The 17,832-nt window shown below is 40.0% G+C and overlaps 1 protein-coding gene across 3 annotated transcripts in view; it reads left to right on the top strand.

Annotated features, from left to right (window-relative positions):
* The window catches only part of ACOX1 (acyl-CoA oxidase 1), a 21,011-nt gene extending 3,540 nt beyond the window's left edge, over positions 1–17,471 (top strand). The window contains exons 2-14 of one of the 3 annotated variants that reach the window (XM_029211672.1): positions 1,992–2,152; positions 7,975–8,135; positions 10,711–10,818; positions 12,014–12,133; positions 12,274–12,389; positions 12,803–12,972; positions 13,901–14,063; positions 14,678–14,868; positions 15,132–15,311; positions 15,450–15,555; positions 15,689–15,832; positions 15,991–16,197; positions 17,208–17,402. In XM_029211672.1, coding sequence (XP_029067505.1) covers positions 2,088–2,152; positions 7,975–8,135; positions 10,711–10,818; positions 12,014–12,133; positions 12,274–12,389; positions 12,803–12,972; positions 13,901–14,063; positions 14,678–14,868; positions 15,132–15,311; positions 15,450–15,555; positions 15,689–15,832; positions 15,991–16,197; positions 17,208–17,258 — 1,782 coding nt within the window. In that variant the 5' untranslated portion in view covers positions 1,992–2,087 and the 3' untranslated portion in view covers positions 17,259–17,402. Of the gene's footprint in view, positions 1–1,991; positions 2,153–7,974; positions 8,136–10,710; positions 10,819–12,013; positions 12,134–12,273; positions 12,390–12,802; positions 12,973–13,900; positions 14,064–14,677; positions 14,869–15,131; positions 15,312–15,449; positions 15,556–15,688; positions 15,833–15,990; positions 16,198–17,207 lie in introns of all 3 variants that reach the window. The other 2 variants (XM_029211671.1, XM_029211670.1) reach the window with 2 other exon arrangements.
* The last annotated feature ends 361 nt before the right edge of the window (positions 17,472–17,832 follow it).

Genomic DNA, 17,832 nt, shown 5'->3' on the forward strand with positions numbered 1-17,832 from the left:
TTGCCGTTGAGAGGCCAGTTTCTACATTTATCTCCTCGTTACTTGTCTCCACTTTAGTGATGAATATGTTTTGCAAAGAGCCTTACTTCTCTCTGTAGTACAGCAGCAGGGAGTTGCTGCTGGTTGGTATTCCTATACCTCCTTTCCCCTCTTTCTCTCCTTTCAGTTTAAGGTTGTTTTTTTTAAGGTTTTTTTTTTTTAATTTATTTATTTATTTTTGGCTGCGTTGGGTCTTTGCTGCTGTGCATAGGATTTCTGTAGTTGCGGCGAGCGGGGGGCTACTCTTTGTTGCGGTGCACGGGCTTCTCATTGTGGTAGCTTCTCTTGTTGCAGAGCACAGGCTCTAGGGCGTGCAGGCTTCAGTAGTTGTGGCACGTGGGCTCAGTAGTTGTGGCTCACGGGCTCTAGAGCACAGGCTCAGTAGTTGTGGCACACAGGCTTACATGCTCCACGGCATGTGGGATCTTCCCGAATCAGGGCTCGAACCCATGTCCCCTGCATTGGGAGGTGTATTCTTAACTACTGTGCCACCAGGGAAACCCTCAGTTTAAATTAATATTTGATATTTGTGTGAAAATCATAGAACCTTAGGGTTAAAAAGCATTTCTGATGTTGACTAGTCCAGGCATTCCTTGGATGTTTGAATCTGTCCCCAGCACCCCTGAAAGGTGGTGGGATGGTTTCAGGGCCTCCCCAGATGTGAATTGGCAGCCTACCCCCCACTTTCCCTTAATTCATGCTCTGCTTGTTGTACAAGCCAGGATAGGCTGGCGGTGACACTGCTTCCAGTCCATCCCTTGAAAAGTCATGAGGGTCAGTTAGGTGGTACTTACTTTGTACCTTAAGCTCTTTTTTTTTCTTTTTTTAAATAAATTTATTTAGTTTATTTTTATTTTTGGCCGTGTTGGGTCTTTGTTGCTGCGTGCGGACTTTCTGTTGCGGCGAGCGGGGGCTACTCTTCCTTGCGGTGCGCGGGCTTCTCACTGCGGTGGCTCCTCTTGTTGCGGAGCACGGGCTCTAGGCGCGTGGGCTTCAGTAGTTGTGGCACACGGGCTCAGTAGTTGTGGCTCACGGGCTCTAGAGTGCAGGCTCAGTAGTTGTGGCGCACGGGCTTAGTGGCTCCGCTGCATGTGGGATCTTCCCGGACCAGGGCTTGAACCCATGTCCCCTGCATTGGCAGGTGGATTCTTAACCACTGCGCCACCTGGGAAGCCCCTGAAGCTCTCTATATAGATAGATCTGACAGAATAGACCCCTAAAAAATCTACAGCACAATGTAGCCGAGGCTGACTAGTATACGTAACTCGTATTTTGACCATCTCACAGATTCTCTTTTGTGAGAAAATCGTTGAAGACTGAATTTCATTATGATTAGAGTTCCCTTAATCTGGAATAATTTTCAAAGACTGTTTGTGATAAATTTTTAACACTCACATTACCTACTTAGCTGTTTCTAAGCTCTGAAGACCTTTAGAGATGTGTGCTTTGGCCCCAGAATGTATATGTACTATCCTGGACATTTGCTTCAGTTACTAGGGAAAGATAGTATAAATTATTCTTCTTTGGGACATTTTGTTAACAGGTCAACAAATAAGTGTTCTGTGGAGTGTCTTTTGATTTTCAAAACAAGTAAAACCTGAAAATAATCCAAAAACAAATAGGCAGACCCTCCAAAATATCAAACCAACAAATAACACCAACAATATAATAAACAAAAGGGGGTTGAGGCTAAAACATGGTAGAATTTGCTTCCTGGATTAAGTATGAAATTCAGAATTCTGGCCCTGAAATGACTAGGGGGAGAAGAGATTCCACTAGATTCTGCTGTTGGCTTTTTAGGTAGTAAATGATAAATATTAGTCTTAATTTCCTAAGAAAGAGGTTTAAATTTTTCTAACCTTCATCCTCAGGGCTACAGCCATCTGGCAGGATTGGTAGTAGAATGCAGTTTCCAGAGTAAGGCTGAGATCCTTTTCTTTTCTCTCCCGTAGACTACATTTGGTCAATTTTGTGGAACCTGTGGGCCTCAATTACTCCATGTTTATTCCTACCTTGCTGAATCAGGGCACCACTGCTCAGCAAGAGAAATGGCTGCTTTCATCCAAAGGACTCGAGATAATTGGCACCTACGCCCAGACGGAAATGGGCCACGGTTAGTCCACGTTTGAGGCTCAGCGGGTAACCCACCTCAGGACTTCAGTTAACAAATGACTCCTGGCAAAACAAACAAACAAAAATGACTCCTGGCATTTGACTTTTTTCTGCTGCTACACATTTGGGATTTTATTTTTAAATTGTTAAATCTTAAATAAAATTCAGCCTCTTATTTTCTGATAGTTTCTTTCCCCTTAAACTGGTCCAAGACTCTGGCCTGAAGCATCTGTCATTGTTATTTTTTAAGGCTCGTTACCATTGCTGCATACATCCGTTAAAATGGGTGTTGAGCAGTTTGGAAAGATGGGGTTGAAAATACGGCAAAGCGCCCCATTGCATTGGTGTCTGATTAAAGACTTAGTTGCAAATTCTTAAGAGGGTTCATGCCTCAGCAACATCTGGAAGATGCTCTGCTTTAATGAAGTTAAAGATGCGGATTTTAAAGGGGCAGAGGGTTAGAGTGGTGAAGGTTGTGAGATGGTTTGGGAAAAAGTCCACGATGCTCTTCATTTCTTTTTATTCATTTTTCTGTTCATGTCCATGGACTTTATATTACCAGTAATTCTTGGTTAAATTGTTCCTAAAAACCTGGCTACTTTCAAAAAGTTTTGTGTTTAGTCTTGTGAAACAGGTTTGTTTTCATAGATGAGGCCACTGACAGGTTTGAGTGTCTTGGAATTTGAGCTGCCCGGTTCATAATGCTTCCCTTATGTAAATAAAGGAAAGTAAAGAAAAAGAATGAGAAAAGGATGCAGATATCAGGAAGACTTCATTTTTGTGTTTGATTTGGTGCATTTTGGTTTGCAAATTGGTTTAAGGAAATGTTCTTTCCCATAATGCCTGTGGGAACTGCAGATTCTGGTCATGGTACAGTTTTATGAACACCCTGCCAAACACCCATGGCCATCTTCAGGATGGTCAACACTGAGATGACAGACCTGAAGGAAGGTGTCCTAACGGAAGGAATATCACATTCCTACAATGTTCCTCTCTTGGAGTGTGCACTCGTGTTTTGTTATCTTGAGATAGCTTTGAAATAGGGGGCATAAGATGTAAACTATTGTGAGGCTAAGTGAGTCTGATCTGTGTATCTCTTGTTGGTCTAATCCTTCTGCCTCTATTTATAAGGTACATTTCAAATGTATATTTGAAGGAAGAGAGGAGGAAATGAAGACTTGAACTTCACTGGTTTGAGGAGCCCGGAATGTTGGACTGAGGTCCTTTTTTGCTCTGGGCGAGTTTGTATTTGTTAGAGTTTTCTTTCCCTTATTCCTTCTAGTTTTCGAATGCTTTTTTGTATTCGAACCAACTCTGTCTCAATCTCTATGGTTTATTTAGAGAACAGAGTTTTAAGATTAGGTCTTGTTTCTTGCTGGAACTTTGTCAGTTCGTATTAGTTGTGCTTCACTGACTGCTGTTCTTTTCCAGAGAAGCCAGTCAGTTTGTTGGCTAATTTGCATCCTGTGATAGTACAGTCTTATGTAGAATATATAAAAAGTACTTCAACATCAACGGGATTGGAAATAGAGCAACTTGTACAGGATGAAGATTTGACCATTTAAATTCTGAGACTTTGGAACATTGGTCAACAGTGATTATCTAAGTGTTCTCACAGAATTGGCTATAACTTCGAGTTTGGGATTCTTTCACCTCTAGATAGCCGCTGAGAAGTGAGAGACTCAAAATTTCTCAGGCTTATTCCAGAATCCTCAAGAATCTTAAAATTCAACCACTTGCAGAAAGTCTAGGTCACCAGTTTTCTCTCTTCCCTCGAGAATTGTGTCTTCCCTCCTCTAAATACACACCTGTCTGTATAGGCACACAAGCCCCAACACACATTTGGTCTGTAAGTGCTCAAGCCTTAATCAAAGGCAGAGGCCTGGGCCAAGGAGGGCACCCTCTTCCTGGGATTCTGATGTTAAAGGGACAGTCTGGGACGTGGTCCAGGGGTATTATCCTGACTGTACGTTTCTCCAGGTCACAAAGCAAGTAGTGTGTTTGGTCTTCACAGGTATTTGATCATTTCACGTTCTGGCCACGTAATAGGAATTCTTCTTGCCTTTTCTATTATTGTTATTGTTATTATTAAGGAAAATAGAGCTTATGTAGTACATACTTACCATCCTTGAAGATGGTGGTGCAGATTCTTTGCAAATTCCCATCACTAATACTCAAATGTGAAAATACACTTCCTTTGAAACTTGAAAAATAAATAGTAAACTCGATTTTGTAAGTCACTAATCTTTCTCTCCCTGTAACTCACTGCTCTGTCTCTCCGAGAGTCTCCTGTCTTCTTTTTCCAGGAGGGATTCTCTTACCTTTTGGACTTCCCATGAGACTTGCTCCTTGGGTATTCTAATTTCTCCATTGTCAGTAATAACAATATCAGTCTCTTTACAGAAACTGTGTTCTTTGGGTTATGCCTTTGGAATATCTTTCTCAGAAATGAATTACTACATCTGAAAGGAATGAACACTTTATAGCTTCTGTTGCTCAAGACGTGGAACAAGTTTTGATGTACTTAGTGTGCTTGTGTGTCCATAGTCCTATCAACATGATTACTTTGTTTTTTTGCTACTTTTATGTATATCTAAGAGTTAACGTTTTAATTCTTCCAGTGCTAGTGAGCCTGGATGTTACATGTTTAGCTTACTGTAAACTGGGTTTTTCTCCTTAGAGTATTGAATACATAGGATCTGCATATTGATCTTACAAGATTTTATTGTATCCTTCCAATATTTCTTTCTGTTGCCTCTGTTTGATTAAACATTTTGGCCTTATGTATTCAGTGCATCCTTCTCTGAGTAGGTATAAGTTTTCTTTTTCCCGTATCTTGGATAATTATCTTCTATTTGATTCCCTTTTTTGTTTGTTTGATTTGTGTTTAATGCTTTGACTTGTGTATGATACAGAGATGAGTGAACCCCATACTATTTTTATGTTTATTAACTAGTAGCTCTTTCCCCTTGTTACGTACTTTCTGGTTCATCTTAGAGTTTTGTAATAGTTTCAGTTTATTTATGGAACCTTAAATATATTACATTAATTTTTTTCTTTATTTTTCTCCTAGCATCATAAGCTTTGGCTCATTGTTGCTTTTCAAGATATTTAAAAATCTGATAGAATAAGCCTACTATTGCTATATTTCAATTTATGTGTATTTGGTGTCCTTGCATACTTATTCTCCTAGATGAATTCTGATCTCAGTTTGCCAAGTTCGAAAACATATCCTGTAGGAATTTAAAACCCATTACCTTAAATCCCTGTATTTTCTTGGGAAGTATTCATTTTATTTAGTCCTCTCAGCCAAGAATTAGCAATTTCTTTCCTATTGTCCATTTTCATATCTTTTATTCATCCTATTAGGTATTTATATTTTCTCTTAATTAAATCTGTAATATTCTGAGCTAAATTACTTAACAGATTTTTAAAATATTTTGTTGCTGTTATAAATCACCTTTCTCTTTACCAGGGTTTTCTATTTGAATGGTTCTAATGGATAAGAAGGAGTGATTTTTTTTTTTTAATCCTGGTTTTTCTAAATTCATTTATTATTGATGGTCTTTTGTTTTTGTTGATTTCCTAGGATTATAATCATACTGTCCATGGAGATGCTATTTTGATTTCTTCCTTTCTCATATATTATTAATCTAATCATTTTGTCCTCAGTATTGACTGCTAGCCTTCCCATCCCTGTATCATGTAGGAGAGCCTGGGAAGGCCTTCTGGTGTTCCGGTTTTGAAAGAATCGACTCCAGCTCTTTACCAAGCAAAATGTTGGTGCTTTGCAATTTTAAAATAAATTAATTAAAAATAATATATGATCTTTATCATGCATAAAGGGTATAGCAAATACTTGATTTAAATCAAAAACTATCCAGGTCACTTTCTCCTTGTAACATTTCTGCATTTCATCCACTTCTGAATAATCCTTATCCTAGTCACAAGAGACATTTTTCTCCTGAAAACATTTTTTTGCTTCAAGACAGTTTCTGATTATAAGTAGTTTTACCCCTGCCCTCCTGAGTGTACTCTGTGGTAACCCTTGGTGCCCCTCATTATTCCCAAATACACGCCCACCCATGACGAGTCTGATGGGCGCCTCTGAATGGCCTCTCCTTCACCAGCAATCGCTCTGGTTTTTAGTCATGGAAAGTAGCCTCTCAGCACCGTGAGTGGCTGGCCCCAGGCCACAGCTTTTAGTCCTACTTCAGAGTTTTCTTCTTTTAGCTCCTAGGCGCACATTAATTTTTCTTCCTACACATCATTCTTTTAAAAACAGCACAGTTAACATTCCTGTCTGTGCGTGAAAGGTACTCTCTCATCCCTGGAATGTGTTTTTCCAGGGATTTCCACTTTTTTTCTTTTTTTTAACTTTTTATTTTGAAATGATTACAGAGTCATAGGAAGTTGCAAAAATAGCACGGAGACGTCTCTTGAACCTTTCACCCAGTTTGCACCAGTGGTGACATCTTACAGGATTTCCACTTTGATGCTTCCGAGTCTAGCTCTGATTTTGGCAAGTCTTTCTAGTGTCCCCACTGCTGTCCTCAGCCCAGGTTGCACTAGAAGACGTGATTAGGAGATGAGATTCTTGTCCTTGTTTTGCCATTATCTTTTTGACCTGAAGATACATAATTCACCTCAGCTTTAATTTCTCTGTCAAATGAGGAAGTTATTCGTGCATTCTTCAATCTTTATGTAATTGCTTAGCTGAAAGCTCAGCCCACCTCCCGCCCTCTTTGGAAGACATCACATGTCAGCCCCTGCCTAGAGCACCCTGTCCTGATTATTCTCCTCCTCAAGTGGAACAGTTGGAGAAATTTTGAAACTGAAATGTTTAGGCTCATTTCTAAGATAATGAGCACAGTAAGAGTAACATAGAATTGATTAATTTTGAGCTGGAAGTTAAATAAAATGCCAGTAGCATGCAACAGTACAAAGCCATATAGAACTATTTCCTGTTAGAAATAAATTCACATAAAAGTCTAAGGCACCTGCAAATTTTAAATGGAAAAGAATGACTTTAGAAAGTGGATTTAAAATGACAACTAACATGTTTATTATCATTTTTGATAATTCCCGTATAATTGTAATGGAGAGCTTGTTATGCATGAATCTGTTATTTGTAAATGTTACGGTCTTCACTAAAAATCACATGTCTTTTTATTTCTGAAATTAATTATTGGGATGAAGAGCACTGTCAATTTTTGTATTACGTTGTTTCAGTAGCATGTGGCTGGATATTTGTGATGGATCCAAATGAAATGACCAGAATTATGTGAGGAATGTGGATTAATGCTGGATGCTTTATGGACAAACAGAAAAGATTCTAGCCTAGAAGCATTATTGGAATTAGATCCTGGAGAAACTTTTGTCCAAGAGAACCAGTATGTTCTCCTGTCTCAACTTTTCATTAATAAGTAAGTCACTGTACAACTTAAATTCTCCATTCCATCCAGCCTTTTCAGGTTTTTTATTTACTTTAATTGCAAGGCTCGAATCCTCTGCCTTGCGCACATGGTCTTGTGCTGCACAGGCTTTGGCATCGGTAGCCAATCCCTTCCAAGAATAATTAACTTTAGAGATGAGTAGCCTTAGAAAATACTTCTCGCCAACATAAGAAAAATGGAAATTGCTAAGAGTTATAGAGTAATACAGACAGGGCAGTGCTCCCATCCATGATAAAGTCCACCCATTAATTCATACTTAACAGAAGGGTTTTTTTTCTCCTTCCCTTGCTCTGTTTGTTCAAATTGCTGATTCTCTCACACCTGATGACTCTTCTCTCAAATGCCCATCCTTGGTATTTCTTTGAAGCCTTGTGCACCGAGGGCAGTCTGGGCCTCTGGATCTTCACTTGGGCATGTTCCTGCCCACCTTGCTTCACCAGGCAACCGAGGAACAGCAGGAACGCTTCTTCGTGCCCACCTGGAACTTGGAGATCATTGGCACTTATGCCCAGACAGAGATGGGTCATGGTACGGTGCATTCAGTCTACCTTCTGGGTTGGGCGGGGCTCTTCGAGCTTAGCATGCATGGAGTGTCCACCACGTGTCAGCAGTGGCATATCCACGTGCTGTGTAAGATCTGTTTAAATGCAGTCTTTCTGCAGCGGCCAGGGTTTTCACACATATAAGTCTTGGCATAGACAGTGCTTTGGTCGGTGGAAATAAAAGCTTATATTATCACAGACATGCTGATTGATTATTCATGGTTCCCCTTCAGAAGGTCAAGAATTACAAGTCAGGCCTTACTTAATAAGTGATTTTTCAAGTTTACTGAAGTTGTATGGAATTTGTGTGTATATAGAGCCTGAACCCTTCTCTTTTTCTTCATTACTATCTGGTTATCTTTGCTACTGATACCTTAATGAACTTGCACAGATTGCAAAAGAAATACAGATTAATAGAATGTGTGCTCTTTGACTTGCTGAAGGGAAATGAGTGGCTTATATAACCAAAACATGCAGCATTTTGTACCTTGACATTATTTGTGCCTTGATTCAGTAAATTCAGTAAAGTTCTGAAAGTGGCTTTGGCCACAGTTTAGAAAAAATAAGATAAGTTGTACGTCCGGGCAGTTGATTTCACACTCTGTATGTACTGCCTTTCTGCTTTTTAAAATATTTATTTATTTATTTATTTATTTATTTTTGGCTGCGTTGGGTCTTCGTTGCTGTGCGTGGGCTTTCTCTAGCTGTGGAGAGTTGGGCTACCCTTCATTGTGGTGCGTGGGCTTCTCATTGCGTGGCTTCTCTTATTGTGGAGCACGGGCTCTAGGTGTGCGGGCTTCAATAGTTGTGGCACGTGGGCTCAGTAGTTGTGGCTAGCAGGCTCTAGAGTGCAGGCTCAGTAGTTGTGGTGCACGGACTTAGTTGCTCCGCGGCATGTGAGATCTTCCCGGACCAGGGATGGAATCTGTGTCCCCTGCATTGGCAGGTGGATTCTTAACCAGTGCACCACCAGGGAAGTCCCTGTACCACCTTTTTTTTCTCTTTCCATCCCTCACCTGTCTTTTCCTGTGAACTGGATGGGGCTGGAGGTGGTGGCTGTGCCTGGTAGCATCCGTTCCACATTGGTATCTGTGTTTACCATTTGTTTACTTCTGGCTTCTCTTTTCCTACTCAGACATTTCAGAACAGCTGGTCTAGTGTATATTTTCCACTTGCTCCTTATTCCTGTACAACTTCATCTTCATTTGATTGCTAAATTGGCTTTCAGCTTCTGTGGTAAATAGTATTTTAGAGGATTTTCCTAAAACTCGAAGTGGAATACTGTTTGATTCAGTTGTGCATTTGAAAACGTTTTGTCATTACCTGTTCTGTTTAATATGCTACCTCGTTTTCTATAAAAGTTTCTTCTTTGGTGAAAGGAGTCTTAGTGTCTGATTCCTTGATTCCCACACAGGGAAACGTTGTGGATCACACATAAACTGTTCATTTCCGTTACTTAACTCGGGAGTTTCTAAGTGTTTCACAGTTTAAGTGTTTAATGAGATCTGGCATTATCAAAGCAGTTCAGTAAAAGGTTCTCAGCATTGGCTACAGGATAGTATTACTAGGGAGGGTGTCACTTAGAACATTTTTCTGTAACTTTTTTCAAATAATTTTGGCACGTTTGTATTAGGATTTAAAACACGAATCCCTGTCTGTCTCCATTATACATAAAATGGAAACTCTTCCTAGTCACACTAGTGAACCAGCCAGGAATAAGTTAAGGCTTAGTGTTGAGTCTGCAGGGTGAACTTGGACCTTATTATTGGACTTTTAGAAATTAAAAAAAGTGACTGTTCCAAGTCTTTTCCGCATAATGATTATAACTTTTTTTTTTTTTTTTTTTGCCGCACTGCAAGGCATGTGGGATCTCAGTTCCCCAACCAGGGATCGAACCCGCGCCCCCTGCATTGGAAGCGCGGAGTCTTAACCACTGGACCGCCAGGGAAGTCCTGGTTATAACTTTTTAAGTTCTTGTTTTCCTTTCTAGCATTCGTTCTGAAATAAATTCTCAGTTTACAAGAACTTTAGCCGAGTCTCTTCCTGTCATGTGTTCTCATTCTTTGTTATAATACAGAATTCCAGAACATTGCATTGGTGTGGTAGACACAATACAAATGAGTTGAAATTGGCGCACTAACAACTTAGATATGCCTTTAAAAGGTCAGTTAACTTCCCTGTTAAATTCGTATCCTGTGACCTTACGAAACTATGATTCTAATCTGCCTTTATTTTACATTTTCTTTTGGTTGATCTAAATAAATGTTCCATATCCACTGCCACAGAAGTGCACTAAATCAAGTACAGAAATGGAATATGCTTGACATTTATATTTTCAGCTTAATAGGAACAAATCAGGAAATTACATATTAATTAATTAAGCTTAGGAAATTACGTATCTTGGTTATTAACCATTTGTAGTTCATCTACAGATGTTTTATTGTTGTTAGATTTTGTTACTCTCTGAGATGCTAGAGCTTTAAAGGACTGGGCAGGAGATTTTACCCTGTACCTATTTTTTCCTGTATTCTATCTGAAGTAGGTGTAATTCATTTTCTTAGGAACTCATCTTCGAGGCTTGGAAACCACAGCCACTTATGACCCTGAAACCCAGGAGTTCATTCTTAATAGTCCTACTGTGACCTCCATCAAGTGGTGGCCTGGTGGGCGTAAGTGAATTTTTTAACAGTTATTGGATGTTTTAAGATTTATTATAACGTGTTCAGAATGTAGAGCTTATATGAGAATATAATTTTGAAATATAGAAAAAGCTTCTTAGAGCTTAAACTATTCTAAGATATTTCACATTCTCTTGTGTTGCATGTTACAGATATTTATATGTTTTACAAAGCGCAGAAAGGGCAGCTATCTTACTCTGCTTTTCATGGTTTTTCATTTAAATATTCTCGTGTGTTAGCATAGTTTCCATAGTCATCATTTAAAGTAATTTAGTTTTCCCTGTTTGGTTAGTCATTTCCATACTGGAAAGCATTTGAGTTGTTTTCAAATTTTTATTATAAATAGCTTTGACATGAAATTTATTTAATATCGTCTTCCATTCTGAGTTATTGTTTTAGGATATATATTTCAGATGAGATTAGTGGTTGAAGGATTTTATTATTCACGTTATATATTTTAATATGGAATGTTACGTTTTGATAGGAAAAAAACTGGCATGCAAAAAAAGAAATATTTCTGGATGCGCTAACCAAAAATCTCTTAAAGCAGCTGTATCCCATAGTACTTTCTGCAATGATGGAATATTCTCTGTCTTTGCTGTTCAGTATGGTAGCTACTAGCCACTTTCAGCTTTTGAGCACTTGAAATGTAACTAGCTGACCTGAGGGACTGAATCTTTTATTTTATTTAATTATAATTAATTTAAATGTAAACAGCCACGTGTGGCTAGTGGCTACTGTTTTGGAAAGCCCTGCCTTAAGGGAGAAAAAGGATGTAATTTAAAGTAATGTTCTAGAATTATCCTAAAAATTTATTTATGTAAATGAATGAAAAATAAGTAGAAAAGCCTACTTTTTAAAAATGCTATCAAATTAACATGCTGTACACTTTAAACTTAGACAACGTTATATGTCAATTATATCTCAATTAAAAATGTGTTTATATATATTTAAAAAATGAAGGATTGCTTTGCCAAAATTCAATGAATTTTAACAACTATCAGCTTAACTGGATTTCCTCCTGAAAACTAGACATGACACTGTCATAAGAAAAGCTCTCTGGGCACACTTTATTGATGGAATCTAGTGTTATATTTAACATAGGCTTTTTTTCCCCCTCTTTTGTTTCTATGAAAATGTAAAAATGTTTGCTCACTTCCCTCTCTTGTTCTCTTTGATGTTGCAGTTGGAAAGACTTCAAATCATGCGATAGTACTCGCCCAACTCATCACGCAGGGGAAATGCTATGGATTACATGCCTTCATTGTACCTATTCGTGAACTTGGGACGCATAAGCCTTTACCAGGTTAGAACTGTTCATCTGATGTTGAGGTGAAAATTAAACCAATCAGTTTCTTCTGCAAACAGTATAATACATAACTAAAGAAGAGGAGGGAAGCCAGGAATCCCAGAACATAAACACCTTGTGACTTTCATCTGCGGTAGGTATTACTGTTGGAGACATTGGCCCCAAATTTGGCTATGATGAGATGGATAACGGCTACCTGAAGATGGACAATTATCGCATTCCCAGGGAAAACATGCTGATGAAGCACGCTCAGGTATATTTAGACAGAAAATAGGAGGAGAGGTATCAAACGGGGATTTCAGTGGCTGTTGATAATCACGGGGTTAGAAGGATCTGTTCTTTTAGAAGGTACTAACAGATTTTTACTTCTGAAGCTGCTTTTATTATGACCATGAAATCAAAAGCAGTTGGCAGGTATGAAGAGCATGTTTTGTTTTGCAAAACCAGTGGGGCTCAAACTTTAGCATGCATTAGAATCACCTGGAGGGCTGGCTAAAACCTAGAGTGCTTGGCCCCCAGAGTTTCTGATTTAGGAGGTCAGGGTGGGGACTGAGCATCAGGTGATGCTGATGCTGCCTTTCTGGGGACCACACTTGGAGAACGACTTGCCTAAACTGCCACTTGGTTTTAACAGAGGGAAGCGTCCATCTCATGTTCTTTTTCCAGGTGAAGCCTGATGGCACATACGTGAAACCCCTGAGTAACAAGCTGACCTACGGGACCATGGTGTTTATCAGGTCCTTCCTTGTGGGAGAATCCGCTCGGTGTCTGTCTAAGGCATGCACCATTGCCATCCGCTACAGTGCCGTGAGGCATCAGTCTGAAATCAAGCCAGGGTAAGGGTGGAGTCTGAGATGAGCTTGGTACTGAAGACCTGGCTTGGACCCCATCCAAATATCAAAATTCCCAAATGTGTTGTGGAGAAAGTGCATTTGCTGTAAAATTAGCTAGGATGGCAGTGTACTGAGTCTGAGAACCTAGACTTCCCTTAAGTGGAAAGTTGAGAATAACCACCTAATTATTACTTTTAACCTTCTAAGAAAAACAGTAATATTATTTGAGCTTTATAAATGAAATGTTGAAAACACTGAAGGTGGTGTGAAGATTCTAGTTGCTACTAACAGTTACAAATCGAGTATAGTGAAAGTGACATTAAACTTGATTCTCTGTTGTGTTCGTGGACATGGTTTATCCTTACAACTGCCTATTACTTGGGCATGACTCTGATAAACTTTTTACTCTTAAAGAAGGAATAAAGAAATTGATAAGAGCAGACCTGCTTAGACTTCAAATATTTAACTCAGTGCATTGGGTCTCCTCAAATTGTGGTCAGAATATAGTTTATTCAGCCATCTAGACCCCTTTAACGTTGTCTTCCTCCTGTGAAGTTAATGAACTTTGGTTCCGGAAGTTGCCATAAGATACAATTTTCTTAGATTGGAAAGACTAAGAAAAATATGAAAGTCAGCTAGAAAATCCTGTCCAACTAAGGCAGCTCATCAAGGTGGTTAAGGACGTGGTCTTCTGTAGCCAGATACCCTAGATTTAAATCAAGGATCTGCCACTTATTAGCTCTCTACCCTGGGTAGGTTCTTAACCTCTCATTTTCTCCATCTGTAAAATGGGGGTAATAAAAGTTAACCTCACAGGATCTTTATAAGGATTCGATAAATTAGTCTTTCAAAGTGCTTAGACCAGAACCTGGCACATAGTAAGCTCTTTGTAGGCCTTTAATTTTTTCTCCCCTTTTTTTATATGCTTTAGTGAACCAGAACCACAGATTTTGGATTATCAAACCCAGCAGTATAAACTCTTTCCCCTCCTGGCCACTGCCTATGCCTTCCAGTTTGTAGGCGCATACATGAAAGAGACCTATCATCGGATTAATGAAGACATCAGCCAAGGGGACCTGAGTGAGCTGCCTGAGGTCTGCATCATGTCTTGTTCCCTTGTGGGCACCCTTCTAGTTCATATTTGCCTATTGGATCATGTCCAGAGAAAATTAAACATTGGGATGTCTTGAAAAGAATCCATATTTTCTCAAAATATAGAGAAAATTTTCTAATTGAGAGTGGATCAAAGGTGAAGATGCGTGGGTTTGTTTTTAAGTTTCAGAATTACTGTACCATGTTGGTCATTTATTAATCAGAGGAACTTAAGTGGTGCCATTTTTGCCAAGTAAAACAGTTCAGAAGGGAATGTGGGAATGTTACTGGTTCAGGCCAATCAGATGAGCATGCTTTTCAGTTTACATGGCATAGCAAGTGATTTTGTTTGGTTTTTGTTTGGTTGTTTTGTTTTGTTTTGTTTTGTTTTGTTTTGTTTTGGCTACGCCACGTGGCTTGTGGGATCTTAGTTCCCTGACCAGGAACCCAGGTCCCTGGCAGTGAAAGCGTGGAGTCCTAACCACTGGACCGCCAGGGACGTCCCTGCCAAGTGATTTTGAAAGTGACAAGTGCTGTTAAGTGAGGCTAAGTGTGTCTCATTGGAATGCGGGCTGTCCACCACAGATGTTCTGATGGCCTGTGCTTCCCCCTTCAGCTTCACGCCCTCACTGCCGGGCTGAAGGCTTTCACGTCCTGGACGACTAACACTGGTATTGAAGCATGTCGGATGGCTTGTGGCGGGCATGGCTATTCTCACTGCAGTGGACTTCCAAATATTTATGTCAATTTTACCCCAACCTGCACCTTCGAGGGAGAAAACACTGTCATGATGCTACAGACGGCCCGGTGAGAATCTAATTCATGATTTCTCATATGTGTTCTCAAGAATGTTCGAGTCCTTTCCATTCTTATTCCCATGTTTTCTCTTCTCATTATATTTGTTCCAGAAAGATGTCATTTTTGCCTTCCATCCTGACCCACGGTTTTTTCTTGGGGTCAGGCTAGTATGAAACAGTTGTCCCACAGCTTAAAGTCATTTCAGGAGTTCGTTTTATTTCTGTTTCATGAGAAGCATAGTTGCTGAAAGCATGTGTCCTGGTGACTTTCAGGTTCCTGATGAAAAGTTATGACCAGGTGCACTCAGGCAAGTTGGTGTGTGGCATGGTGTCCTACTTGAATGACCTGCCCAGCCAGCACATCCAGCCACAGCAGGTGGCCGTCTGGCCAACCGTGGTGGATATCAACAGCCCTGACAGCCTGACAGAAGCGTACAAGCTTCGTGCGGCCAGGTGAGTACACCCTCAAGAGCTGGGACAGGGCCACGGGGGCCTCTGTGGCCAGGGGCTTGATGGGAGAGGCGGGAGGCACAAGTCCTAGCGATCACTTCCTTGAGCTCCAGTTTTCTAGTTCTTTTCTTTTTTTAACAGATTAGTAGAAATTGCTGCGAAAAACCTTCAAACTGAAGTGATTCACAGAAAAAGCAAGGAGGTAGCATGGAACCTAACTTCCGTTGACCTCGTTCAAGCAAGTGAGGTCAGCGATGGTCCTCTCTCCCCCTCCCCTTCTCCGTCCTTCACCACCCGCCTCATTTTCTTAGTGCAGAAACTGTATCACTGTTGAGTCTTTTTCAAAGGTTCTTGCACTCTGGTGTTTTCTTTTTTTCTAGGCACATTGCCACTATGTGGCAGTTAAGCTCTTTTCAGAAAAACTCCTCCAAATTCAAGAGAAATCCATCCAAGCCGTCTTAAGGAATTTGTGTCTCTTGTATTGTCTGTATGGAATCAGTCGGAACGCAGGGGATTTTCTTCAGGTATTTTCTAAGTTTAAGTCCTTTTATTAATGTATTTCTTAATTTTTTATAGAGAAATAATTGTGGTTTACTTCGTGGTTGTATGTGTATATATACACATATGAATATATTTATACGTACCTATGCAATATCTCTGTTTGCTTGCTTGTTTCTTTTAGGGGAACATCATGACAGAGTCTCAAATCACCCAAGTGAACGAGCGCGTAAAGGAGTTACTGACTGTGATTCGCCCTGACGCTGTTGCTCTGGTTGATGCATTTGATTTTCAGGATGTGACACTGGGCTCTGTGCTTGGCCGCTATGATGGGAATGTGTACGAAAACTTGTTTGAATGGGCCAAGAAATCCCCACTGAACAACACAGAGGTAAAAAAAAAAAAAAAAAAAGTGTCTTTTCACCTTTTGAAATTGTTCATTTAAATATTAAGGCAGGAAAGGCCTCTGAGTGATCATCTGTGAAAGCTTTGAAAGCTCTCATGGCCACTTCGGACAGTCTCTTTATTTGAGCAGCAGGTTCTGAAGGGAACAAGGTCTTCCTGCAGTGTGCAGGTTTTTAGTTTTCCTCAACTATTTAGCAACAATTGAAAAATTTCAAATGTATACACAAATAGCATACTCCAGTGCATCTCCCCTGTACCCTTTGTCATGTTTCAGCAACTGTCTGCTCATGGCCAGTTGCATTTCATCTGAACCTCCCAGCTAAGAATTATTTTGAAGCAAACCCGAGATATCAGATAATTTTATTCATAGATATTTCAGTATGTATCTCTAAAAGATAAGGACTCTTCTTAAAAAACATAAACACAATGCCATTCTCACACCTAGACAAATTAACAGTAATTCTTTAATATCATGAACTACTACCCAGTCAGTGTCCAGATTTCCCCAGTTAGCTCAATTCTTCTTTTCTCCCCACTTCAGATTTTTTTGAATCAGGATCCAAATAAGGTTCAGATAATTTCTTGATTAAAAGTATGCTATTTTATTTTATTTTACTAATATATTTATTTATTTTTGGCTGTGTTGGGTCTTTGCTGCTGCGCGCAGGCTTTCTCTAGTTGCGGCGAGCAGGGTCTCCTCTTCATTGCAGTACGTGGGCTTCTCGCTGCGGTGGCTTCTCTTTTTGCGGAGCATGGGCTCTAGGCACACAGGCTTCAGTAGTTGTGGCTCGCGGGCTCTAGAGCGCAGGCTCAGTAGTTGTGGTGCATGGGCTTGGTTGCTCTGCGGCATGTGGGATCTTCCCAGACCAGGGCTTGAACCCGTGTCCCCTGCATTGGCAGGCGGATTCTTAGCCAGTGCGCCACCAGGGAAGTCCAGGTATGCTATTTTAAATTGCAAACTCCGTATCAGTAATTTTTTCTCTCCCTTCCCTGCAGGTCCATGAATCTTACTACAAGCACCTAAAGTCACTGCAGTCCAAGCTCTGAAGTGTCTTGAGGACAAGTTCAATCTCCCGAAAGTAACTGTACTCTACTCCCCTTATACCTGTCACACAAATTCATGTGGAATCTGTATCAAATTTAGAAAAGCTAGAGCGAATGATAAATTGACCCTTTTCTCTTTTTATAAATGAAAAAAAAAAAGAACAGATTTGGGATTAAAGGAAAAAAACAGATGTGTTTTACAAGTGCAATTAACGCTGAAAGAGACCTGTTAAGCATTCAGAAAAAGCTTTAAGAAATGCCGTGTGACTTCCATCTGTAATGCTGCTGATCCCAGGAGGCCAGGACTTTTGATAATTCGTAGAATTTAACTACTAAGTAGTTAATTATTTTCACATCTCAATTGCTAATCACTGGATATGCAAGTGTTTTTAAGCAAAGGTATTTTTTAAGTGGGGGTAGAACCCTTCCAAGCTTTCCTGCTAATTGTCCTACCACTCCTGCCGTGGGCGCTGGTTAGAAAGCAGGACTGAAGAAGAGGGATTGGGGAAAGAATCTAATCAGGAAACTTGGTGTGTGTGTGTGTGTGTGTGTGTGTGTGTGTGTGTGTGTGTGTGTG

This window comes from Monodon monoceros, unplaced genomic scaffold, assembly GCF_005190385.1.
Source record: "Monodon monoceros isolate NGI ecotype Baffin Bay Population unplaced genomic scaffold, NGI_Narwhal_1 Super_Scaffold_9, whole genome shotgun sequence".
Taxonomy (NCBI): domain Eukaryota; kingdom Metazoa; phylum Chordata; class Mammalia; order Artiodactyla; family Monodontidae; genus Monodon; species Monodon monoceros.